General features: G+C 38.8%; 1 protein-coding gene across 2 annotated transcripts in view; it reads left to right on the plus strand.

Annotated features, from left to right (window-relative positions):
- Positions 1 to 27,810, plus strand: part of Rheb (Ras homolog, mTORC1 binding) — a 51,087-nt gene that overhangs the window by 13,446 nt on the left and 9,831 nt on the right. For both annotated transcript variants that reach the window (XM_020162017.2, XM_074060495.1), the window contains 3 exons: positions 12,376 to 12,447; positions 18,330 to 18,397; positions 26,440 to 26,522. In XM_020162017.2, the coding sequence (XP_020017606.1) occupies positions 12,376 to 12,447; positions 18,330 to 18,397; positions 26,440 to 26,522 (223 nt within the window). The remainder of the gene's footprint in view (positions 1 to 12,375; positions 12,448 to 18,329; positions 18,398 to 26,439; positions 26,523 to 27,810) is intronic.

The raw sequence follows: 27,810 nt of genomic DNA on the forward strand, positions 1-27,810 counted from the left end.
TGAACATATACCATTATTTGTTTATCCAGTCTGTTCACGGGTAATTTGTATTGTTTCTCATAATTACTGAGAATACAATTGTTAGAACATTTGTTTGTTTTCGTGCACCTGTAGTTATTTCTGTAGGTAAATACCTAAGAATAGGATTTTTGGGTCAAGTGTATGCACGCACCCGCAAACGCCCGTGTAGTATATCTCTTTATGAGAGTCCGAACTGTTTTCCAAAGTATTTGCACCATTTTATGCTTCTACCAGAAACAGATCAGAGTTCTAGTTGCTGCTTGCACATTCTCACTGCTATGTGATATTGGCTGGGTTTTTTTTTTTTTTTTAACTTTAGTTATTGTCATGTATTTGGTTGTGATTCTAATTTTCCCAATGTTGAATGATGTTGAGTGTTTTTTATACACTTGTTGGTCACTCATGTATCTCCTTTTGTAAGTATTAAGTCTTTCTGTATTACTGGATTCACTTACTGAGTTATAGATTCTGAATAAGTCTTTTCAGAGACACAGTTTATGGTTTATATTCACTTTTGTATCATGTGTGAAATAATCTTTGCTAAACTAAAGATCATAAAGATTTTTTTACAAGTTTTCTTATAGAATTTTTTTTTTTTGCAATTTTTATTAGCATGTATTAGTTGTGGGGGGGGGCATTTCATTGTGACACTTACATATGTGCTTACTATGTATCTTAACACTCCCTCCATCATTCTCCCTCATCTCCCTCCCCCTTCTTATAGAAGTTTTATGGTTTTAGCTTTTAAGCTTGTATCTGTGATCCATTTCTAGTTAATTTTTATGAGCTAAAGATGAAGATCCTTTTAAAAAAATCTGAGGTACAATTTACAATAGGAAAATCTCTCACTTTAGAATAGGATTCAATGAGTTTTGACACACAAATGCAGTTGTGTAACCACAATCAATACAGAATAGTTCCATTAACCTATAAAGTACCTTGTGCCTGCTTCTAGTCAGTACCCCCCTTTTCCATCTCTATAGCTTTGTCTTTATCAGAATACCAAGTAAAAGGCCACACATATTATGCAGCTCTTTGTATCTGCCTCTTTTCACTTAGCTAACATATTTGAGATTCATCCATGTTGTGTGCATCAGTGTTTCATCTTTTTTTATTCAGAGTAGTACTCCTTGTGGGTAGCAAATTTCTTATCTATTGTTGAAGGGCATTTGGTTTTCTACTTTGAGTTTATTATAAAAATAGTATAAACATGCATGCGTTTTTAATGTGGCTATAAATTTCTTTTGGATAAATAAAGACGGTATAGGTTAATGGAGAAAAATTGTCCAAAAATAGATCCACACACACATATATGTCAGCTTTTGGCGAGGGGTAGTCTGGGGTTTCAACTCAGAACTTCATGTTGCACTTATTAGTAATAAGCATTCTCTCTACCCCTTGAGTCATGCCTCCAGCTCTTTTTGCTCTGGTTATTTTGGAGATAGGGTTTTGCTTTGTGTCTGGGCTGGCCTGGACCACAGTCCTCCTGATTTATGCTTCCTGCCTTAGTTGGGATGACAGGTACACACGAGATGGGTCTCTGAGCTTTGCCTAGGCTGACTTCAAACTGTGATCCTCTCAATCTTAGCCTCTCAAGTAGCTAGTATTATAATGAGTGAGCCACTGGTGCCAGCTTTGTTCTCCCCTCTCCCACCCCCACTCCAGGTATATTGATCATAATTTGGAAAAAGCTTGGTTGATTGAGGGAATACTGTACTAGAACTCAATAACCATTTATTGAACATGTGGGCATTGTGCTTTATACATGATTTTATTTAGTTACTATGATGCAGAAGAATTTTGAGACCCAGAGAGCTTAACTTCTCCAGGGACCTCGCCAGGAATTACACCATAATCTTGAGTTCAAACCAGAACCTTTACCCACTATTCTGTTTCTACTAATTAAAATGTTTTGAAACTAGATTGTATTGTAAACTTTACTTATGTGTGTAATCTCAGCTATTCCCTGCTCCACAGAGCTGCCATTAAAAGATGGTATGTCTTGAAGTAAATGGATCCCTAGCAATGGGAAAAGATGATTGTCGTTGTAAATATCCTTTACCCTGTGGAGATTGCTGGCATTGTTCCATTATTTACTTGAGATTTATGTCTTTCCATATTTTATGTCAAATACAAGAAACAAAAATTGTTTCAAAAGAGGCTATCTAGGGTTTTTTTGAAACATTCTATTAGAGGTCATGAAAAACTTTTTCATATCCATGATTGTTTGCCATCTTCATTTTCCAGAGTTTTTAAAAGTAGAAGTGATGTGTTTGACAATTCCCTTGACAACTCAGCATATTTTGTTAAAGTTTTTGACAGGCTTTTATGAATTAATTTTACCTATTCCAGTTCATTCCATGGCTTTAATTTCAATAATGGGAGTTCTTTGTGTGTGTGTGAATGCGGGGTTGAGGTTCACCATGTTTAAGATGTTTTCCTTGCTTCCTCCAGTCTCCTCATTTACTATCATCGGCCTTCATGAAATGTGATCCTAGCAATTGGGAGGCTGAGGTAGGAGTATGGTGAGTTTAATGCTGGAGTACACTGCTAAACACTGACTTTCAGAGTTGGCTGCACATTAGGTTCTTTTTTTTTTTTTGGTGGCACTGGGGCTTGAACTCAAGGACTCTCACTTACTAGGCAGGCACGCTTACCACTTGAGCCACTCTGCCAGTCCGTTTTTGTTTGTTTTTCTCAATATTGAAGCTTAGACCCTGTCCTTAGAAATTCTGGTTTACGGGGGTCCTGATGTGAGATCCAGAATCTGAGTTTGCCTACAGCATTAGCATAATAACGTAACATGTTCATTTTTTCCTGTATTTCCTGTATGTTGTCACTTAGATGTAGCAGATTGATTAGTTTGGGTGACTTTTCCCCACCCCAAACTGCTTCCAGAGTGGTGATCTGTGTTGTCATCAGAAAGCACATAAAATCTCTTTTTTAATATTAATTGCTACTGGTCAGCATTACCTAGATACATTTATTAGTTTATAAGCCATGATAATCAACTAAACTGTGTTCCTTTGGATACTAGATACACACCCAGGTTCCTCTCATTTATTATTGCATGTGTGTTTCTTCCCATTAGACTTTACTTGCCTAGCAGGAGGATTCTGTCCATTTTCTGATGTATCCCAGTGCCTGGAATTATGCCTGCCTGGAACATAAAAGCTACTTAACACATATTTGAGTAGTGGAATGAATTAATTCCTTGTCAGAGCTCTGAACACTTTAGATTCAGAATAGAGTGAAATGTTAACCAAGCTTGGAACTGTAAAAATACAGCTGGCAGGAGGTAGAAGAGAAAAAAAGACCAGTGGGGGAGCTGGTCTGGCTTTTATTTTTTTTATTAGATACCTCTGTAGCTGGTAGAAATAGGAGTAAAAGTTTGAGTGCATAACTCATTTAATTGCAGGGGACTTGGAGGGGAGAGAACCCAAGTAACAGTTCGGTGGGAATGTCATCATTGAACACTATGGAGATTCACATCCAGAAGTGACAGTTTGACTCTGGCAGTAGTTTTTCAATTGCATCTTTTCTATCAGTTTGTGTTCTGTCATTTGTATCCCACAGGTTTCATGATGTTTGATGTCTTTCATAACAATAGAGTTTTTCTTCCTTTATCTGATCTTTTGCTTAAGGGCTCCTCATCCAGAATCTGCTTGCCTTTGTCAGTTTTCTGCTGGACCCACAGGTTCACTTGCATCCCTGTGGGCACGTTTAACTTGGGGGAGTGGAGTGGAGCTGTAAGGTGGCTGATAGCATTTTCTGTAGGCTGCACTCATCTTTGTGCATAACCCAGGGACATCTTTCTCAGCACGGACAGCAAACATAAGCACAAGTTGGTGTATGCTTTGGACTTTTAAATATATTTATGTATTTTGAGACAGAATTATAATAAACTCCATGGAATGGAGTAAAACTGTGGAGGAGCTGTTTAAACGGAGCCACCAGCACCTGGCCCATCCTATCTCCTTTATCTAAGACAGAATTACTTCTGCCATCTGTTCCTTTATGTTTCCAGGGTCATTTCAGTTATTTATTCCCCCTCACATTTGTTCCTCTCACCCTGATTTATTCACCTTTATTCACAATCCAGAAGAGTATTCCTATTTCTTTAAAAAACAAAACAAAAAACTATAGGCCATAGCTTAGTAGGTTGATCTCATGACCATCACCTCTTGTTTGAAAACATTGCTTCAGAGATGGTCTGGATGATGATGAGAGTTAAAAAGTGAATATCTTGGCAGAATGGGCTGGCCGGATAATTGGGCTTCGGGAGGCACCAAGTCAGAAGAGCCGCAGTCTGGGTCAAGATGATTTTTTTTTTTTAAGAAAAAAAATTATTTTAAAATTTATTAACTATTTAGCATTATTTTTATTTAAAATTATTAAATTTTATCTTGTATTAAAATAAATGGTAATGCTATATGTTATATTGAAATTATATTAACACAAACATTATTGGTAGAAATCAGTTTTTATAATTATTAAATTTTTTTTTCATTTTTCTTTTATTATTCATATGTGCATACAAAGCTTGGTTCATTTCTCCCCCCTGCCCCCGCCCCCTCCCTCTCCCCCCCTCAATACCCAGCAGAAACTATTTTGCCCTTATTTCTAATTTTGTTGTAGAAAGAGTATAAGCTATAATAGGAAGGAACAAGGGTTTTACTGGTTGAGATAAGGATAGCTATACAGGGCATTGACTCACATTGATTTCCTGTGCGTGGGTGTTACCTTCTAGGTTAATTCTTTTTGATCTAACCTTTTCTCTAGTACTTGTTCCCCTTTTCCTATTGGCCTCCGTTGCTTTTAAGGTATCTGCTTTAGTTTCTCTGCGTTAAGGGCAACAAATGCTAGCTAGTTTTTTAGGTGTCTTACCTATCCTCACCCCTCCCTTGTGTGCTCTCGCTTTTATCATGTGCTCATAGTCCAATCCCCTTGTTGTGTTTGCCCTTGATCTAATGTCCACATATGAGGGAGAACATAGGATTTTTGGTCTTTTGGGCCAGGCTAACCTCACTCAGAATGATGTTCTCCAATTCCATCCATTTACCAGCGAATGGTAACATTTCGTTCTTCTTCATGGCTGCATAGAATTCCATTGTGTATAGATACCACATTTTCTTAATCCATTCGTCAGTGCTGGGGCATCTTGGCTGTTTCCATAACTTGGCTATTGTGAATAGTGCCGCAATACTCATGGATGTGCAGGTGCCTCTGGAGTAACAGTCTTTGGGTATATCCCCAAGAGTGGTATTGCTGGATCAAATGGTAGATCGATGTCCAGCTTTTTAAGTAGCCTCCAAATTTTTTTCCAGAGTAGTTGTACTAGTCTACATTCCCACCAACAGTGTAAGAGGGTTCCTTTTTCCCCGCATCCTCGCCAACACCTGTTGTTGGTGGTGTTGCTGATGATGGCTATTCTAACAGGGGTGAGGTGGAATCTTAGCGTGGTTTTAATTTGCAGTTCCTTTATTGCTAGAGATGGTGAGCATTTTTTCATGTGTTTTCTGGCCATTTGAATTTCTTCTTTTGAGAAAGTTCTGTTTAGTTCACGTGCCCATTTCTTTATTGGTTCATTAGTTTTGGGAGAATTTAGTTTTTTAAGTTCCCTGTATATTCTGGTTATCAGTCCTTTGTCTGATGTATAGTTGGCAAATATTTTCTCCCACTCTGTGGGTGTTCTCTTCAGTTTAGAGACCATTTCTTTTGATGAACAGAAGCTTTTTAGTTTTATGAGGTCCCATTTATCTATGCTTTCTCTTAGTTGCTGTGCTGCTGGGGTTTCATTGAGAAAATTCTTACCTATACCTACTAACTCCAGAGTATTTCCTACTCTTTCTTGTATCAACTTAAGAGTTTGGGGTCTGATATTAAGATCCTTGATCCATTTTGAGTTAATCTTGGTTCCATGTATAGGGTGATATACATGGATCTAGTTTCAGTTTTTTGCAGACTGCTAACCAGTTTTCCCAGCAGTTTTTGTTGAAGAGGCTGCTATTTCTCCATCGTATATTTTTAGCTCCTTTGTCAAAGATAAGTTGCTTATAGTTGTGTGGCTTCATATCTGGGTCCTCTATTCTGTTCCACTGGTCTTCATGTCTGTTTTTGTGCCAGTACCATGCTGTTTTTATTGTTATTGCTTTGTAATATAGTTTGAAGTCAGGTATTGTGATACCTCCTGCATTGTTCTTTTGACTGAGTATTGCCTTGGCTATTCGTGGCCTCTTGTGTTTCCATATAAATTTAGTGGTAGATTTTTTAATCTCTTTAATGAATGTCATTGGAATTTTGATGGGAATTGCATTAAACATGTAGATTACTTTTGGGAGTATCAACATTTTTACTATGTTGATTCTACCAATCCATGAGCATGGGAGATCTCTCCACTTTCTATAGTCTGGGTCAAAATGATTGTACTTGCTTCCTGGCAGGCCCAGGTGGTAACCAAAGTGCCACCACAGTGAAGATTGCTGGTCGCAAGACCACTGGCTTTGAGGCTGTTGTTAAACAATTTGTGTACATGGATATCCAAGTCCTTGTACTTTAAGAATTTGGGGTGGTTATGGAAACAGCCAAGATGCCCCAGCACTGACGAATGGATTAAGAAAATGTGGTATCTATACACAATGGAATTCTATGCAGCCATGAAGAAGAACGAAATGTTATCATTCGCTGGTAAATGGATGGAATTGGAGAACATCATTCTGAGTGAGGTTAGCCTGGCCCAAAAGACCAAAAATCCTATGTTCTCCCTCATATGTGGACATTAGATCAAGGGCAAACACAACAAGGGGATTGGACTATGAGCACATGATAAAAGCGAGAGCACACAAGGGAGGGGTGAGGATAGGTAAGACACCTAAAAAACTAGCTAGCATTTGTTGCCCTCAATGCAGAGAAACTAAAGCAGATACCTTAAAAGCAACGGAGGCCAATAGGAAAAGGGGAACAAGTACTAGAGAAAAGGTTAGTTCAAGAAGAATTAACCTAGAAGGTAACACCCACACACAGGAAATCAATGTGAGTCAATGCCCTGTATAGCTATCCTTATCTCAACCAGCAAAAACCCTTGTTCTTTCCTATTATAGCTTATACTCTTTCTACAACAAAATTAGAAATAAGGACAAAATAGTTTCTGCTGGGTATTGAGGGGGGGCGGAGAGGGAGGGGGTGGAGTGGGTGGTAAGGGAGGGGGTGGGGGCAGGGGGGAGAAATGAACCAAGCCTTGTATGCACATATGAATAATAAAAGAAAAAGGGAAAAAAAAGTATTTGGGGTGGTAGCTGAGTGCTGGTAGCTCACACCTATAGTCCTAGCTACTCAGGAAGCAGAGATCAGGAGGATCATGGTTTGAAGCCAGCCCAGGCAATAGCTTGAGAGACCCTATCTCGAAAAAAACCCTTCACAAAAAAGGGCTGATGGTGTGGTTCAAGGTGTAGGCCCTGAGTTCAAGCCCCAGTACTGCACAAAATAAAGAAATAGGGGTTGTGCCAGACATGATAGCTTATGCCTATAATCCCAGCTGATGGAAAGGCAGAGATGAGGAGAATCATTTTTCAAGGCCAACCTGACAAAAAGTTTGCAAGACCCCACTTCACCCAGTTACTGGGCATAGTGACATGAGCCTGTCATCCCGGCTATGAGGAAGGTGTAAATTGGAAAATCGGCACAGTCCAGGTTGACCCTGGGCAAAAAGTGAGCTATTTGAAAAATAGCTAAAGCAAAAAGGGTTGTGGCTGTGCCTTGAGTGGTGGAGTGTTTGTGAGGCTCTGTGTTCAACCTTCAGTACTCAAAAAAATGGGGCCAGACATTGGTGATTCACACCTGTAATCCTGGCTACTTGGGAGGCTGAGATTGGGAGGATCACCACTCCAGACCAGCACAGGCAAAAAAAAAAAGTTCATAAGACCCCCATCTCAATGTGGGAGTGGGGGTGGAGGGCTCTTGTCCCAGCTTGCTATGGTGGGAAGCAGAAAACAGAAGGATTGTGGTCCAGGCCAGTTGTTCTGGACAAAAAAGAGTTGAGGTATGCCTCAAGCTGTAGAGTGCCTGCCTAGCAAGCACAAAGCCCTGAGTTCAAACCCAGGTACTGCCAAATTAATTAAAAAAAGAAAAAAAGAATTTGGGGTGGGGCTGTGTCTCTCAGTTGTGGAGCTCATGCTTAGCATGCATAAGTCCCTGAGTTTAATCCCCAGCACCCAGACAAAAGAAGTAGTGGTGAAGAGAGGGCAGTCGTCCGAATGGGTTGTGCCAGCTACATTACATCAGTTTTAATGAAACCAAGTTAATAAACTAGTTGGTAGACCAAAAACCTGCTCCTTCCAATCATATCCCAGTTAACTAGTAACATGTAAACTGTTTAGAGAGTGCTGGGGTATGAGTGTAGGGGTATACAATTAGTTACATATTTTTTAGGACAAGCATGAAAGCAAGTTCAAAATTAATCTGAGAAATCATTGAAGGAGTTGTGGAAACTGCCTGTTTTGGAGTGATCACAAAGCATGAGATTTGATCAACTTTCAAAATACACCTTCTATAGTAAAAACTTTGGATGGAAAACTTACTGTGCTATTTTGTTATTGCAAAAAACAGGACAATACTATTCTAACCTGTAAAAGTTCAGAGTATTTTTATAAAGTAACTTTCTTACGTTTTTTTAAAAGTTGAGGTGGGGTTTTGGTTTGGAAGAGGAATATGTAGAAGTGAATTGGGGTGTATTTTTGGGTTGTATTTCTTTCAAACCTTTTATCAGGTATGTCGTTAAATGAGTGATTTATGTCTGTTTCTATGCAGATATGCACACAACTGGTATGTGCTCCATTTCTGTTTATTTTTTTTCAGCTCACTCTTTTTTCCTATAACATTTCTATAAAGAAGTGATCCAGAGTTTGAGATTCTCCTCAAGTTACACAAATCTGTAATCCTGCTGAGAGCATAGTCCTTGCTGTTGCTGAATCATCTTCAAGAAGTAGCTAGTGTTTCAGAACGTGAATTTGCTGGGGACTAAAGTAAAAAAAAGTGAAAATATGAGAGATAATTGTAAAAGTGATCACAAAACAGACCACAATTTGCTGTAGACCAGCAGTGCCTTTTAGTAGCCACCAGCAAACTGCATACAGAACTGGACCACATCTCACCTGCTTCTTCAGAGGCAGCCCTGAAAGCCAGAATACAGTAGTCAGCTGAGGACACTCAGTGTGATTTGTTTATAAAGATTGTCAATTCAATGCTGACTGGTAAACTAGTTGTCTAATAATAATACCTGTTTTTAATGAAGATGGCAAAAACAGCCGTGTCATGTCAGCAAATGTAACTCTCCTGTCCCTTCTTGATTTCAATAATTAATGATCTCCCCGTAGGGGAGAGTCCAAGGGAGGAGAGACCCAAGGGAAACCCAGCTTTTTCTTCAGTCCCACTTCTGCTAATAAATAGTACCTTTCTCCAGGGGCCCAGTCTAATTGAGAAATCCAATTAATGCCCTAATGAATAAGGTTTAAATTCTGTTATCCCACTTTACTACTCATAAGGAATTTACTTTCATTAGAATTTCTGTAAGACTGTGTCCTCTGCTTTGGGTCAGAAAGACTATGTAGGTTTCAAGTTAAATACTCTTTGAATGTGTAACAATAATTGTATTTTGTAATGCAGTCCACTTTCTTTTTTTGAGGTAGAGTCTCAGTGTATTCCAGCCTGTCTGCAGATTGACCATCTTCTTTCTTTAGACGCCCCCCCCCCACCCCAGTGCTGGGATTATATGCATGCCACCACCATGTCCCATTTTCTTTCACAATTTTTTTTTTTTCCTTTGGTGGTACTGGGGTTTGAACTCACCATCTCAACACTTGCTGGACAGGCACTCTGCCATTTGAGTCACTCCTCCAGCCCTCTTCCACTATTTTTAATCCAGTTCTACTTCCAAAAATAGAGCTATAGAAGTCATTTGGATCTTTTTCTTTTGTTTTGGGAAAAAGTTATCCCATACCTTTTTCCTTTCCTTCTTTCCATTTATAAGCATATACACAGACCCTCATTTCACCTATGTGAGAGTCTCAGAAATAGCCTTCAAAAGCCCTTAAGAAGTTTCTTTTTCTTTCTCTCTAAACTTCTTTTACTTTAGTATCACCAACTATGTAAATAGGTTTTCTCGTTTCACTAACATAAAAGGAGTTTTTTCCTTTACTCTCTTTATTGCGTAAGATACTTGTGCTGTATTTTGAGTTAAATTCTTTATGGACTATCATATATATCATGATCTCTTTCAAACACAATACAGTTGAAATTTTTGGAGTTCTGAACTCCTACTGCATCTGTATATCACAAGGAAGCCCATGTGCAAGGAAGCTACTAATATAACTTAGTTGAATGTTCCTCAGCTTCTATTAAAGTATGTTTCTCTCTATTTTGTTTTTTTTTTTTTTTTAAATAAAGTTGAGCTCTTCTGTAGTACCTGAATGGAAGAGCATGAGCTCTGAGCTTTAATTTCATTCACTTATTTAGAAATAACAGGTCTACCGTGTGTCAGGTTGATTTCCGTGGACAAATAATGAAGATAATTTCAGGTAACACTAAGTGGTAAGAAGAAATGAAACAGGATAGCTTTGAGAGAGTGAATAAGGGAGCAGATGCTACCTTAGGTAGGGTGATTTTCAAGATAGCTTCTCTGTAGAACTGACATTGGAGCTCAGACCTGAATGACAAAAATGAGTCATACACTGGGGGTTTGATGGCTAAAATGAAGAGGTCAGGCAGCCGGAGCTTGGCAGAAGCTTAAGAGATGTGACTGGAGGGTGGGAAGGAGGTGGTAGATGAAGTCAGAGGGGTAGCTGTGGTGTGGTTGTTAGGAATTCATACTCCTTGCAAAGTGAAGATTGATCTGCTGGTGAGGGAATGCATCTGCCAAACAGTGGGTTTTTTCTCTCCCAGCAGATCCTGCTTTTAATCCAGACATTGAACAAATTTGTTCAGCTTTTGAGTCTGGGGAATGTCTTGGCGTAAAAACCAATATGCCTATGAGCTGCACACTGTAGTTTGGCAGAAGAGAAGTGCAAGTCAACCTCAGCAGTATAAGACTGGTGTTGCTGATGGAAGAAAGTTAAGCTTGGACAGCATATGGACCATGTGTTTAATGTTTTGAGGACATGTTTAATGTTCTGAGAGCAAAGAGTTTAGGGAGTAACACAAGGCAGGGGCCCCTTCCTATTTCCTGGTGATAAAATAATCTGAAGTGTGTTTTTGCTTTGTATCTTCACAGGGTATGTGCCCTGTTCTAAAGTTCTCCAGGAGAAATTTTAGGAGACTAATAGAGGAGTGAGAAGTTAGAGCCCTAGTTCTTGATGTGTTAACATAACAGTCTCAGTTATTAACTGGTGATTTTGTGAAATTCAAAATATTCCTTACCAGGCTTGGTGGCACACACCTATAACTTCAGCATTGGGGAAGCATAGAAAGGAGGATTTTAAATTTGAGGCCAGCCGGAGCTATACAGTAAGACCCTGACTCAAAAACCATAAACAAAAAATTTATGGTTGTGGGTGTGGCTCATGTGGTAGAGCCAGGAGTGAGACTGAATTCAAACTCTAGTACCATCAGAAAGAAAAAAAACCTGAAACTTAATCTGGACACCCTCAGGCCTTTGGCACAAAATGATTAGGACAAAATTTCTGTCTTAAGGAGTCCTTTTAAATGAAGACTTGTGCTACATATTTTCAGATTTCTCTCTTTAAAAGCTGTACTTGGTAACATTCTACCTGCTATTTATGAAAGAGAGCACACACACTAATCATTTTTTATTTCTATATTAAGAAAAAAAAATCACCATATTTCAAGGACACCAGAGGAAATTAACTTGGTTAACTGGGCACAGTGGCTCATGCCTTTGAGCCTAGCTAGTTGGGAGGCTGAGATCGGGAGGATCCTCATTCAAAGGCCAGGCCACGCAAACAGTTCATTCTCCAAAATACAGAGCAAAATGGACTAGAGGTATGAGTCAAATGGTAGAGCACCTGCTTTGCAAGTGAAAAACCCTAAGTTCAAACCTCAGTCCCACCAGAAAGGGAAAAAAAAGAATTTACCTAACAATATCTGATGTGCTTGTTAGTATTTGTTAACGTCACAGGAGTATTTAATTCATAATAGCTTAATTGGTTAAAGTCTTCTCATACAAAGCAAATTAATTAATTTATTTCACTTCTAAAATTGCTAAAGTGATAATTTAAAGACACGTTTCCTGATCCCAGTACTTTCACGTTTCTGCATTTAGTACAGTGCCATTTTTTGTAAAATAGAATTACTTGTTTTATCCTAATAAGACAATACATACTAAACTGTTGTTGTCTTTTATAGGGAAGTCCTCATTGACGATTCAGTTTGTTGAAGGCCAATTTGTTGACTCCTACGATCCAACCATAGAAAACAGTAAGTATTGTTTTCAAGTACTTTATAAACTGAGAAGGCTTCTCTGGCTTACAAATGGCCATTGTGTGTTCCTAGAGGCTTTGGTTGCAGGGACTATTGAGTTAAATCTATATTTCTCCAACTAGGATCAAAGAAAGCTTCTAAAATCTTTACCTACCACTGTATATTCAATTTTTTTCATTCAATGTCCTGATCCCCTGCCATGTAGAAATTGTTAGTCAATAGGAATCCAACCTCGATCAGCATCTTCATACCAGAATCTGCTTCAAGAGAACTGGAATAGAGAGCAATCTTTGTTTCGTTTTTTCCTCCTTCTTCACCGACACTTTTAAGAGATACCAAGCTTGAAAAGAAAGAATGAAAACACTCTAGATCCTGTATCTTACTCTTATAGGATTACTACCCCTCCACCCCCAGTCCTAAAGACTTGAAAGGAGCTGCCAAGAAATAGACTATTCTAGGATTGGAGCAAGAGGTTGAAGTATTAAAAATAAGTTGGCTCAGAAAGCCTGTTGGCATTTCATGCCACGCGCACGCACACACACACACACTCACAAACAAACAAAAAAAAACACAGGCTGCCAGAACCACCCGCAACCTTCACTTTGTTCAACTCCAACCCTGGTTTCAGAATCTTCCTAAAGATGCTAAAGATTGAGTGACATCCAGGGAAGCTAGTGTATTAGAAGCTTAATCTGGTCTTGTTTTGGGCTCTTAGAAGCCCAGTTAGGTCCTGAAACCAGTCTCTCAGATTCTTGAGACCAGGACTTCCCTAGAATTTGTCATCGGGAACATACAGATGTTTAAATGTGGGTTGTATCAAATCCTGGTTGGCATGTAGACACTAGGCAGACTTAACCGATGGTTATTAAGCTAGCATAAACTTAAAGCAGCTAAATTATGGACTGTTATCTGCCTGAAGCTTGCAAAAGAAACATGTAATGCTTTGGCTTACAACAGGGTTGGCAGACTACAAAAGGTCCAACTACTTGTTTCTTGTACAGCCCAAGAACTAATGTCAAAAGAAGAACAATGCTTTATTGTGAAATTGAAATGAAATTCAAGCGCCATTACTCATAAATTGTGTGTGTTGAGGTGGGGGGTAGAACCCATGGTTTCCACATGCTCGGCAGGTGCTCTTATCACTGAGCCACATCTCCAGCCCTAATGAAGTTTTATAGGAACATAGTAATGTTCATTCCTTTCCATATTGTCTATGGCTGGTTTTGCTCTACAATGGCAATGTTGTTTAATAGTTACAGCAGACACCATATGGCCTACAAAGCCTGAAATTTGCTGTCTGGCCCTTTACAGGAAAAGTTTTCCCATCACTGGCTTAAAGTGTCTTTGTGTCTTGGTATGTTTGTGGCCGAGAAGGAAACCTGTTAGGTTGTGAGACTAGCTGTGGGATAACCCATGTTTGAAAGTAACCCCTGCTAGCCGGATACTGGTGGCTCATGCCTGTAATCTTAGCTACTCAGGAAGCAGAGATCAGGAAGATTTCGGTTCAAAACCAGCCTGGGCAAATAGTTCGAGATACCCTATCTTGAAAAACCCTTCACAAAAATAGGGCTGGTGGAGTGCTTGAGGTGAAGGCCATGAGTTCAAGCCCCAGTACTGTCAAGAAAAAAAACAAAGTAATCCTACTAGTATCTGCAGGGTAGAACCCTGACTAAATTCTATGCTGAGTTGTGTAAAGAACTTGCTTAAAGAATAATAAACAAAACCCAACACTAGTGGCTCATGCCTGTAATTCTAGCTACTCCAGGAGACAGAAATCAGGAGGATCAGAGTTCAAAGTCAGCCCAGGCAAATAGTTTGTGAGACCCTATTTCAAAAATACCCAACACAAGGATTGGAGGAATGGCTTGAGTGGTAGAGCGCCTGCCTAGCAAGCTTGAATCCCTGAGTTCAAACCCCAGTACCAAAGTGGGGGAAGAAAAGAAAGTTAAAAAAAAAAAAGTAAGTGTGAGGAGCAAATTAATGTGTATACTAGATGAATAAGTTGACTATCTGTCCACTGGCATAAGAGCATAAGAAAGCCATGTTCTTGGCCTTAATATTTGCTAAACATAGCAAATTAGAATTTTATTCGTGCAACAGTAAAAGATACTTTTCTTGGTAAGCTCTGTCCACAACAATAGTTTTATAATTATATGTCCCGTGGCATTTAAATACAGAGTTGAAGGAAAGTCATGGTGTTGTATATAAAAACATTTTCTTTCTAGGCAGGTAATGGTTCAGAAGAAAGTCCAACTTCTAAAACGTGATAGTACCTAAAAAAATCAAGTGGTATGACCCTACTTTTTTCTTTCCCTGTGATGGGTCTCTGTGTTGCCCAAGCTGGTCTGTAACTCCTAGGTTTAAGTACATGCCACTGCACCCATGTTGACCAACTTCTTAAGGCTGTCAACGTCATCTTTAATTACGCTTTTAATTTTTTTTTTCCTTTTCATTATTGGGGATTGAACTCTGGACCTCATGCTTGCAAGACAGGCATGGAGCCAAGCCACCATCCCTTTTTGTTAGGGTTTTGTTTGTTTGTTTTTGGTAAGATAGGGTCTCTTATGTCTGAGCCAGCCTGGACTGCAAACTCCCATTTATGCTTCCCCACATGGCTGAGATGACAGGCACACACCTCTGTGTCCAGCTAATCTTTTTCTGTTTTAGTGTTCAGCAGTGAAGAGTGTAAAGTCTTTAGGCAAGAGCAGAAATAAGTATCAAAATACTTGTGTCCCTTGAGAGTTCATAAGCCATATTCAAGACATCAATTCTATTTACATACTTCTCATAGTATAACATAGGACAGAGCATTTATTGCACCCTTTCCCCCACTATTTGGTAGAAAAAGATTATTTGGCGATGAATAGTAAATTCAAAAGAATTTTTTTTTCAAAAAAAACCATATGGATGGTTTTATGATTGATTGATTGATTGATTGATTGTTGATACTGAGGATTGAACTTGAGGGAATCTTGCAGGCACTCTACCACTTAGCCCCTCTGCCAGTCCAGTTTTATGATATAAAAAATGCAGTAGTCTAATTCTCAAAGTAATCCAGTAATTATTATAGTACTTACCTTATAATAGAGAATAGGCTGCCAATATCAGTCCTTCAGTGTCAGAACATTTCTATGAAATGTCGCTGTAAAAACATAAATCCTGGGACTCTCACCTGCTTTAACAGTTTAATATAGGAGAATTCATGCAAGTTAAACCACATTTTCTAGTTTAGGAAAACTTTTAAACCAGAAATACAAAATACTACTTATGCAGATGTGGTTTATTATGTCTATTGTAGTGTTCATCTCACAACTTAAACTAAAATGACATGATAAAGTCAAATTAGTGGGCTTGAACTCAGGGCCTACACCTCGAGCCACTCCACCAGCCTTTTTTTGTGGTGGATTTTTTTTCAGGAAAGTGTTTTAAGAACTATTTACCAGGGCTGGCTTAGAACCGTGATCCTCCTGATCTCTGCCTCTTGAGTAGCCAGGATTACAGGCATGAGCCACTGGCATCCAGCCTAGTAGGGGTTATTTAAAAACAAGAATAGCAGCCATCTTGGAGTAGCACTATTGATGAATGACTAGGAAATTCTAACTAGGAATTTTCTAGCATTATCAAGCTTTGCCAGCTGGTAGACTTAGAAGAGTCCTAACACACTTTAGTAGACATAGACCTTATTTTGTGGATACCAAGTTTAGAAACCTCTATTACCTTGCTTTGGTAGCCTTTACTAGTAAATAGCTGTTAATCTACTTGGGGAATTCAGGGTTTTCGGATGGAATGGTCTATTTAATCATGATTTGGTCTCTGTATTGTGAGCCTCCACTTGATATCCCTGTGTAGTTTGGAGGCAGGGTCTTACTATGTAGCTTAGGCTCAAGTTTGGAACTCTGTCCTCCTGCCCTTTGCCTCCTGAGTGATGCACCACCATGCCCAGCTTCCCTGTGTCCATTTTTGCCTGTTACAACATTGCCAGCATGATATTTTAAGGATGTAAATCAGATCAGGTTACTCCCCTGCTCAAAACCCTTGGTTTCCCATCACATTCAGAATAAACATTCAAGTCCCATACAGCCACCTGTGTGCTGTCCTACCTGGTTACCTTTCAGTTTCAGCTTTCTTGAGTTTTTTATTTAATACATAGCTTCTGTCTGGTGGTATTCCCCAGATAGAATATTAAACAGGGTGAGTGAGTACATCTCCCTTCACTGGGATATCAGCTCAAGGTCAGGGACTTAGAGCTTCCCTAGCACAGTGCTCCTGGTGCTAATAGCATCCAAGAAATAGTTTTTCAATGAATGAATGATACTTGTTTTAATAATCTGATCCTGCCTGGAGCTGGTGACTCATGCCTGTAATCCTAGCTACTCAGGAGGATCTCAGTTCAGAGCCAGCTCGGCAAATAGTTCACGAGACCCTATCTCTAAATAATCCATCACAAAAAAGGGCTGGTGGTGAGGCTCAAGGTGTAGGCCCTGAGTTCAAACCCCAGTATTGAAAATATTATAATAATAATCTGGTCCTGATAATTATGTCATAATTTACAGCCACCAGTACTTAGTTCTAATTAAGGCCATTGGTGTTTTTGCTCACCAGTGTTTCTTAGGCAACATTCATCAAGTCTGAAATACACTTTTTAATACTGATGAAGGGTTTAGAACTGCATCATGGCTGCCCCTTGGCTAACAATGGTTCAGAGCTCCTCGAGTGGCAAGTCAGAAGTCAGAGTGAAAAATACCTTAGAAGTTTTTCTTAGCACCAGTGAGACAGGTTATACTGGGTGTTCTCCATCTTGAAATACTCATACTTAGTTTTCATCTGGTTTATTTACCCATTTCCTCAGTGAGCGTTTCCAGAAAGCAGTCAGTGATGATGTGCAGTGTGGTATTGGTCTGCGATCTGTACACACCTGACTCTCAACCTTGCTTGCATTAGAAGAGGGTGGTGATATTAGTGTGATTCTCTTCCAGCCACCTTTGCTCCCATGGAGCTCCTGCCTTTCTCCTTGGCACTTAGAGTTTTCTTAAATAATTTCCATTTGTCTCTGTTGCTTTGTCTTTTGGCTGTGAGGCAGACAAAATGGGACTTCACTCTGCTGTGCAAGGGATAGCATTTGCTGGCAGGCTTGTGTTGCACAGAATGACCAGCCAGCAGAGTGGCTAAAGCTATGGATGCAGAGCAAATACGCTCTGCTTTCCCTGTAAGGTTCCAGATGGTTACTTCTCATGATTCTGTTACTGTTAATATATTCCCTCTTTTGTCTGTGTTTAGTTGAAGTCTGTCTCCTTAGATTTCTGAGTTGACTTTTCTGGAACTTACTGGACTCTTGATTTTTCCTCCTTGGTAGGAAAAAGAACTTGTGGCAAATTGCTTAGATCCTTAAGCTAAGTGAGAATGGTGGCTTTATCCTAGAACATCTGTTCCATTGCTGTTTTATCTGTCAATAAAATTGTTACTTTCCTTTATGTACTGAAAGTTCTTAGCACTTCAATTAATATTAGCTCTTAGTGTTCTGACTTCCTGTAAATTAATGGAACACTCGTGGCTTGGGTTTATTCTAGAACTCAGTATTTTTGTAGTGTATCTCATTCCACAGAGCATTCATAATATTTTTTAGGGTATGAATTGTTGCTTAATTATAGTTTCTTTGGAAAAGATTCAGAGATTACCCCAGCTTGATTTTAGTCAGCCAGAGTTATTCTGAGTTAAAAGAACTAGAGAAGAATCAGTACAACTCCAGGCTTATTCTTCTTCATGGGAACTTTCCGTGAGATTATTAGGGACTCTGCTTGATCAGTTGTCATTGTTCAAACTTTTAAGTGGTCTGCAGTTAATTTATTTAAACTAATGTCAAATTCATTTTTTCCTTGTAGCTTTCACAAAGTTGATCACAGTAAATGGACAAGAATATCATCTTCAACTTGTAGACACAGCTGGGCAAGTAAGTGACCTGTGGAACTTCATAATCTCCTGCAGCATGTCTAACAGTGCTGGCCAAGCAGAGTCCCAGACACAGGAGTGAAGCCATGAACACTCCTCATGCTGCGTGTGTATAACGGAATGTTAATGTGTCTTCTCTAAGACTTCTATGGCACGTTTCCAAGTAACTTGCTTTTCTACTTTAGAATTGTTTAAAAAATATTCTTAACATTGGGAGGGTTGACACTCAGTATAGGATAGTGGTTTTCCTTTTTTTAAACTTTTATTTCTGCATTAGAGAATTGTATTAGTGTTCTCTGTAATACGTATTCTACATTAAGAGCACAAGTAAATCTCTTTCAAGGGTCAACATGAGAAAGGGTAATAAGCAGGAATAACTGGATTCACTTTATGATTATAGGTTATAGATTTACCAGGTGATTATAGAGTCCAAGCTCCAGTTTGAATGTTGCCTTTAGTTTATATAGTTGGTTGTATGATGATCAGATTTGAGATTATGTAGAAGGATTCTCACAGATTACTTAATGTAGCAGATGTATGGAGCAAATTGCCAGGGGAACTGACTGGGAGCAAGGGAGAAAAATGAGAATATTGGAGTGGGGGGAAAAAAACCCTTTTGACAGCTTAGTTGCCCTGTTTCCATGACACCCTGTCCTGCTTTTCCTAGAAACCATTCTGTTAAACTGAATTTGTCCCTGTTGACTGGAGGGTAGGGAATATAAAGAACTGGGATTTTAATTCCTAGCTCCTCCTGCCCTTGGCAGTTTACAATCACAAAGAGTCAGGCCAGCAAGAGGGTGAAGAGTGTAATCTGGTCTGCCATGTTAGAGGCTTTTTCCAGAACCTGGAGAAATTGGAATAGACTTGGAATAATGGAACATGTCCCATGAATTGGGAACGAATTCCCTCTGCTTGGTGTTCGGAAGTGAACATAGACAGTGTCTGTCTGTATGTCTGTCTCTCTTTCTTGCTGTCTTGCTCTGTCTACTCTCTCTCTCTCTCTCTCTCTCTCTCTCTCTCACAGCAGGAAATGGCTGTACTGAGTGGTAATTAGCACTCAAGAAACCCTGGAGTTTTCATTTTGAAAGCTTGGAAGAAAGTAACCAAATGTGCAGCCTCTGAGCTTGTACACAGCACCATGGCATGCATCCACCTCTCTCACCCTTTGCATTTGCAGCCTGTGGTGAATGTGTGCTTCAGTAATCAGACATGTTGGCGGTATTGAGCAAGACCAACCTGGGCTCTGCCATTCAGGGTGCCTGCCCGCTCACAAAAGGTGCATTGGACTCACTGGAACAAGAGGAACAGCCTCTGTGTGGGGGCAGTGGTATGGAGGACATACATCTTGTAGAGTAGTGACGGGGCCCCTTTAGGGAGGAAGTGTGGGATTCTTTGGGTCTGTCTTTCTTTGTTGCTAAGATGAATAGAAGTGTACTGCCTGAACTGAGGCATGTTTGACATCATTGCTAGACTGCTAGTAATGATTATGCTCATTACAATTATACTGGTCCTGGGCAAGGGATAGCCTTGCCATTTCTAGCAGGACTCTTGACAGTGTTAATATTTGTTTTATATTTGTTTGTTTAGATCTTCTTTAAGCTCCTGAAAAGTGGGGGTGAGGATATAAATTAAAACTCACTTCCATGCAGTGTTGCTCTAGGGACTCAATACTTCACAGGTATCTAGACTCCCACTAAAGTGCCTGGAGTCTGGCTGTTCTTACTCACCCAGTGACCTGAAGACAGTGAATGAGCCTTGCTGCATCTAGCACTTGCTCTGACAAAAGGCCATAGTGGTTCTATCTCCCTGCACAGGATTGTTAGGCCAAGGGTGCCAGAGACCACTGTAGACTTGATGCCCCTGAGGCCAGGGGTGGCTTGCTGTTACTCAGTTGATGATGGCAGTCGTGAACTGGGTGTGCAGGGTTAACACCAGCAGAGCTGGAGAGGAAATGTCTTCATGTTGGCTCTCTCTCAACATAGAAGGTGTGTTCTTCTGAGGTACTGCTTTGCTCTAAAACATGAATGTACACTCCGCATCAAACATTTTTAAATTTTAAAATGATGTTTTAATGAGTGGTATTAGCACTTATTAATGATTGTTTTAATGTAATAGTGACACAGATAATGAAACTGACAGAATCACATTTTAGGAAGTAAGGATATGATGTGCAGTATGACAAGAGCAATGCTTGGACTGCCAGCTCTGTTGTTTCTTTCAGTTCTGTTATTACTGGCTAAGAGGGTTCTCACAGTTTTTGTCTATTCAATTTGTTCTCATTTGCAGCTACTATTCTTCCTTATCCTTCCCCCCCACCCTTGTTTACAGTTTTCATGCCTTTCGTTGTATCTTGTTCCTGCACAGATGTGATACATTTCAGTATTATTCACTCTATCATTTTTTTTTCTTTTCCTTCTCCCTAAGTCTCCTCTTAATAGTCCCACTTTGGGAAACATTTTTATGTGTGTGATTATGTATGTATATATGATGCTTGTATTTATATTTGGAGCTGTCTTCCACATATAAGAGAAAACATGGGACCTTTATCTTTCTGAACCTGCCTTAAATCACTTAACATAATGTTCTCCAGTTCTGTCCATTTACCTGAGAACAACAAAATTTCATTCTTTATGACTGAATAATATTCCATTGAGTATATATATTATATGCTCCATCTTCTTAATCCATTCATCAGTTGTAGTGCATTTGAGCTGTTTCCATAGCTTGACTATTATGAGTAATGCAGTGAACATGGGTGTGCAAGCGTCCTTATTGTATCCTGACTTAACATTCCTTCAGATATATGTGTGGAAGTGGAATCGCTGGATCAGATGGCAGTTCTATTTTTAGTTTGTTGAGGAGCCTCCATACCACTTTCCATAGCAATTGTACTAATTTACATCCCTACCAATAGTGTCAGAAGCGTTCCTGTCCTCCCAGATCATTGCCAGCATGTGTGTTGTTTGTGCTTCTGATGGTAGCCGTTCTGACAGGAGTGAGGTAGACCTCACATGGCTTTGATTCGCGTTTCCTTTATGGCCAGAGCTGTCGAGCACTTCTTCATGTGTTTTTTGACTATTCCTATTTCTTCCTTTGAGATATGTATGTTCAGTTCATTTGCCCATTTCTTTATTGGGTCGTTGGTTCTTTGGGAGTTTAGTTTTTTGAACGCCTATAAATTCTGGTTATTAGGAAGTTGCTGCCTATGCCTGTATGTTCCAGTATATTCCCTACTCTTTCCTGTAGTAGTTTCAAAATTTCAGGCCTTATTTTAGGGTCTTTGATTCACTTTGAATTGATATTTGTTGCAAGGTTGAAGACATGGATCTAGTCTTAGTCTTCTACATTCAAATATCCAGTTTTCCCAGCAAAATTTGTTGAAGAGGCTATCATTTCTGGCTGGGATGGAGCGCGGTGCTGCAGCACTTGCCTAGCATGCGTGAGGCCCTGGGTTCAATCCCAGCACCAAAAAAGAAAAGACAAAAAAAAAAAAAACAAGAGGCTATCATTTCTCCAATGTATGCTTTGGACACCTTTGTCAAAAATCACATGGCTGTAGTTTCATGGATTTGTGTATGGGCCTTCTGTTCCATTGGTCTTCGTGTCTGTAACCTTGCTGTTTTTATTGCTTTGGCTCTGTAGTATAGTTTGAAGCCTGTATTGTGATATGTCCAGCACTGCTCTTTGTGCTATTGCCTTGGCTACTCAGTCTTTTGTGCTTTCATGTTTAGGGTTGATTTTTCAATCTGTGAGGAATGTCATTGGAATTTTGATGGGGATTGCAGCTAATAATTGTTAGAGATTGTGTTCACAGTTGGTGAACAATAATATCAAAGGCTACACTGGCTTTACAATTCACAATGATGAAACAACCAGCATCTGCTCCAGCTGTGGTTCTATCCTTCATTCTACACAAAACTCAGAATGAAAATCCTACAATTTGGGTTCAGATAAATCTATTTCTGGGGTTCGGACTGGTAGTAGTGGGGAGAGATGATTGAAGAAAGAATTCTTTTTAAAGTAATCTATAGCCAAACCCAGGAGTATGCACTCCAGACCCAGCTCCTCAGCCAAGGTGGGAGGATCACTTGAGCCCAGGAGTTTGGGGACAGCCTGAGCAACATAGTAAGACTCTGACTCAAAAAAATTTTTATCCACTGGTTTATACATTTTAGGAGCAAAATTCCCTATAGTAAAGTTGCTATATAACAAAACATAACAGCAAGTATTTTTTACTTTGTAGTTTATATGAGTGCATATACACCCATTCATCACAAGGACTCATTCTGAGAAGTTCCACATTAGACATTCTGTGAACGAACGTTATAGTATACTTAACACAAACCTAGCCTGGTATAGCCTATTTCTCCTAAGGCATACTGAATGAAACAACACAAGGTAAAATCCAGCACGAAAGAAAAATAATACCCCTCTCCAAAAAAAATAAATGAACTCAAAAACCCAAGATGTATGAGGCTACTGCCAGAGTAAGATTGTGTACTATTTTACAGTAAACCAACTCCCTTTGGCCTTGAGCATGCTAGGTAAGCACTCTGCCACTGAGTCACATATCTAATCTAGCCCCCCAGCCCCTTCCCCTTTTTTCTTTTTCGTTTTCTTTTTTTTTTTTTTTTTGGAATAAAGAGTACACTAGCCGGGCACCAGTGACCCAAGCCTGTAATCCTAGCTATTTAGGAGGTTAGGAGGCTGAGATTAGGAGGATCGTGATTTAAGGCCAGCCCGGCCAAATAGTTCTTAAGAACCCCATCTCCAAAATAACCAAAGCAAAATGGACTTAAGGTGAGGCTCACGTGGTAGAACACTGCTTTGCAAGTGCAAAGCTCTGAGTTCAAACCCCAGTCCCACCCAAAAAAAAAAAAAAAAAAAAAAAAAAACTAAAGTAATAAAAAGTGTAATGAAATGTAGTAAACCACAAAAACCAGAAACATTTGTCATTATTACCAAGGATTATGTACTGTACATAGCAGGACATGGTATATGCCTGTATAGTCCCAGCACTTGAGAGGCTGAGCAGGAGGATTGTAAATTCCAGGCCAGCCTAAATCCAAAAAAAAAAAAGTGTGTGTGTGTGTAATGCATTGGGGGACAGTGTTAAGATGGTGCGGCCACAGCCTCACTGCTCGATAGGAATTTTCCAACTCAATTAAAATCTTAGGGGACCATTATGGTATGTGTGTTTAATTGCCCCGCTAAGGATGGTGATGAATATAGTTAAGTATATGTTGATTATTTTTACTTTGCATAAAATATTTTGATTTGACCTAATTTTGAGGTGACGTGTATCCTAGATGGTTTTTTTGAGTACTATAAAAAACTGTTAGTAATTAAAGTAGATTCATTGACAGTTTTATAATTAACCAAATTTTTATTTTTTAAAAAATAGGAATAAATGTATAGAACAAAAAGAAAATTTCACAAAGGGTAAACAGTAATAAAACTTCAGTCTTTCCACTCTAGCTGTCATAACACAACTTAACAGTTTTTAGTGTGTACTTCTAAGTTATCTTGATGCAAATACAGTGCAGATACCATCATATGGTATTATAGTATGCATTTGCAAATACAGTATTTTTTTTTCTATTTCACACAAAAAGTGTAAGACAGTCTTCTTATCCCTATGCATATGGCCTCTTTCTTCCCTTGTGCTACATAATAAACAGTTTGGCAAGTTAATTTATTGATCAGTTGGGTTGTTGCTAGTCTTGCTATCACCAGCAATGCTGCAGTGAATATCCCAGGCATCGTGTCAGGTATCATTGTAGACACGGAATGGTATAAAATAACGTAAGATCACAGTTTACATTCTTGCCAGCAGGGAACGACAGTGACTGTTTCCCTCCTCCGCACCAACACCATGCATCCCCAAATCTTTAAATACCTGTCAATTTGATAGGGGTAAAATAGCATCCCAGTGGAATTTTAATGTTTTTCTCTTATTGTAAGGAGCTTTGATATTTGATTCAGTTTTCATCTATTTGAGGACATTTGTGTTTCCCTTTCTGTGAGCTAGCTGTCCATCTACATTGCCATTTTTTTCTGTTGTGTGGCTGGTCTTTGTTCAGTTAAAAGACCCCTTAATATGTGAAGAAAGTTAGCATTTTTTGTATAAGATGCAGGGCTTTGTTTTGTTTTCAGTTTGTCTTTAAAGGCTTTTGTTTGAGAGGTTTTTAGCCACAACAAGTGTTTTCATTTTCACACAGTACAATTTGTTCATTTTTAACTGATTTTTTAAAAATTCCCCCATCTGTTATGCACAGTTTTAATTTTTATTAAGTCTTTGATTCCTTGAGTACATTTTTGCCAAAGTACAAATTAGAGATCCAGCTTAACCACCCCAAGGTGGTGCTTTACTTGTACCTGTACATGTTGTTGAGGATTACTTTTTAATCCGTACTGATCTGAAATACAGTATTACCATATACCTAATTCCCATACCTATCTGGGTCTATCTACATATTCCAGTCCTGAGCTGGTGTACCATTATTTTAATTACTGTAGCCTTATGGTTTCCACTCACCTGCCCCTCAATTGCTCTTCTTTCTTAGAAAATACTTTTTAACAGAATCATGTTATATATTAACTTGGTGTTATGATTCTGCATATTTTTGCTTAAGACCATGGCACAGGTTTTCATTTGTGTAAGTCTTTTATCTCTTGGGAGTATTTTAGGATTTTCTTTTTTTGTGATAAGATCTCACTTTGAAGACCAAGCTGGCCTAGAACTCACAATCTTCCTGCCTCCATCTTTGGAGTACAACATCAAACTGGTTTTATTTTAGTTTATTAGTAGTTTTACCTTTGCTGCTGCAGCTGGGGGTCTCTTTCCTCCATTGTACATGTAACTGGTTAGGTTTTGCACAGTGCTTTGTTATTTTCACATTTGCACTTTTAGGGAAAAAATAACCTACTATAGCTGTGCTAGTGACTAAAATCATTGGAAATTTTTGTCTTAATCTTGTTTTTGTTGTATTACCAAAAATTATTTTCAAAAATCAATACCAAAATAAGTCCAATTTAATTATACTAATAGTGAAAACAAAGGTTTTATTTTGTGGGTGTGATAAATTCTGTGAAATAGAAAAGCTATGTTCTGATTGATTATGATATCAAAGAATTGAAGTAACATTTAATTTTTCCTTTTTTTTTTTTTTCTTAATGAGCTTTACCACAATGCAGTAAATTTGGGCCACCTTAAATAGTAGCTGTAACCATACTGTGGGTTTGCAAAGTTAACAGAGACACTGATTGATATGATGGCATGTCCTGATTTTTCTGAGTTCATACTTAGGGTATGTGGTATATTGACAATTATATATTACAACTAAGAATGAAATATTTGTGCTAGACAGTGGCATATGCTGATGAAAATGCATTGATGTCAGAACTTTCTGTGTGCTTTCATAATTGTGTATCTAAAGCAGTTTTGTGGAGCTGCTTTATAAGACTCTTGCATAATGTATACCTTCGTCTTTAACTCCGAAGTTGCTCAGTAATAATTCATTTGGTCCCCAAAAGTCTAGATACACTGATTGATTCTAGTAGTTTGATTATCTTCCCTCTTCTCTGTTAGATGTTGGTGGCAATCTTCTAACAATCCACAGATTGATGCCCAGGTTGCTGTGACTAACATATAGAGAAAATAGAATGACAGTTTCAAATATGAATTATACAGATAAATGCAATAAACCAGTAGGACTTGTAATTTCCTGTGGAGGTCTGAGAAATTCTGAGCGCTTCCATCCTTGAAAGAAAATGGGGCAGTGCTTATCCCTTGATAGGAGACTCTGGAGCCACCAGCCGCCTTTGAATTCCTTCTCTCCCCTTCTCCCAGGAATTAATGATGCCATTAGCTTTCCACTTCAAGTCCTAAAGCCTCCAGAGTCATCTTTAATGACTGAAGCATGTTATCATCCCCAAACCATTCTTAAATCTTCAGTGTACAGGCTGTTTCTAGGATAATGTTGTACTCTGTTTACTTGGATTGAACACTTTACTCAAATGTAATTATTTTTTCTTCTACAGGATGAATATTCTATTTTTCCTCAGACATACTCCATAGATATTAATGGTTATATTCTTGTGTATTCTGTTACATCAATCAAAAGGTAAGACTGCAGCTGCTTGCTTAAGTTTATTTGCTATGCTTGGAGTATTATCTAGTATTATGCTGGAGTTAGTAGTAACAGACTTAGTTATAGGCTTTTTTAATGATTTTCATGTGACAAAATAAGTTATTAAGGGGAGAAACCAGTGTCCCCAACAGACACTGGTTACACTGGTATAATAAAATCTGTTTTCTTCCTTCAGGTAGCCTAGATAGTAATTGAACGTGACCCAAGCTTTTCTGTTATGAAATGGGAAATACATAAATTGATTTGATGTTTTGTGTATTTTTCCATATTAATGTGGAGTAAGTAGACTTTCTAATACAATGTGGGAATATCAGTTTGTTGAATACATTATACTGTGAATTTATGAAATGGACCTTTGTCTAGTTGGATCTCCCTTATCTTTGTAAAAATTAGACCAGTGTTTTTTATTAGTAAGAACAGATGTTGGTTCCTCTAGCCACACATTTCTTGCATCATATCCTGTTACCAAGACTAGCATATATTTTCACTTGGAGGAGTGGTCTGTGACTATGAACACAACAGAACTAGCTGTATGTATCAGCAGAGCTCTGGGCACTGGGAACAGCTTGTTTTTGAAGACTTCATGGAAGTATCAGTGACCATGGAGGGAGTTTGGTGGCTTGCTAGCATCTATTCAATAGTGTATGACACATCACGGAGTTTGCCATACTGTCTTTCTTCTTAATAATGCATCACTTTATTTGTTACGTTAAACAGTCCTCATCGGATGTTTTATTTCTGCCTCACCTCCCATAGAAAGACACAATGACTAAGAGGTAAAGTAGCTGCCCGGGGTTACATAGACAGTATATGAAAGTGTTGCAGCTCCTGTTCACATCTCCAGTCCCTTGGTCAAGAACAGCGTTGTCAGATAGAACTTAACTGTAGTGGTGGAAATGTTCCAGATCTGTGCTGCATGTGACCATTTAAAATTAGTGGAGATTATCAAAGTCAAAATTCAGTTCCTTGGTTACACTAGCTGTATTTCAGGCTAAGGTGTCTACCATATTGAACTATATCTAGGCTGCTCACCACTACACACTCCTCCCAACAAAAATTGCAGTCTCCTCTGTGAGCATTTTACTTATTTTTCTCCCAAGGTAGGGAATCATACTTTGAGGTGTTGAGATATAACTAAACTGGATTCTGTGGCCAGTCTTTTGAACAGATCCCATACTGACAGTCTCTGAGAAACCTTACACCTTAATCAAAATGAAGTGCTAGAGCTGTGTGTTCCTTTAAGAAAAATAGGAAAATGTGC

This window comes from Castor canadensis, chromosome 2 (genome assembly GCF_047511655.1).
Source record: "Castor canadensis chromosome 2, mCasCan1.hap1v2, whole genome shotgun sequence".
NCBI classification, from domain to species: Eukaryota; Metazoa; Chordata; class Mammalia; order Rodentia; family Castoridae; genus Castor; species Castor canadensis.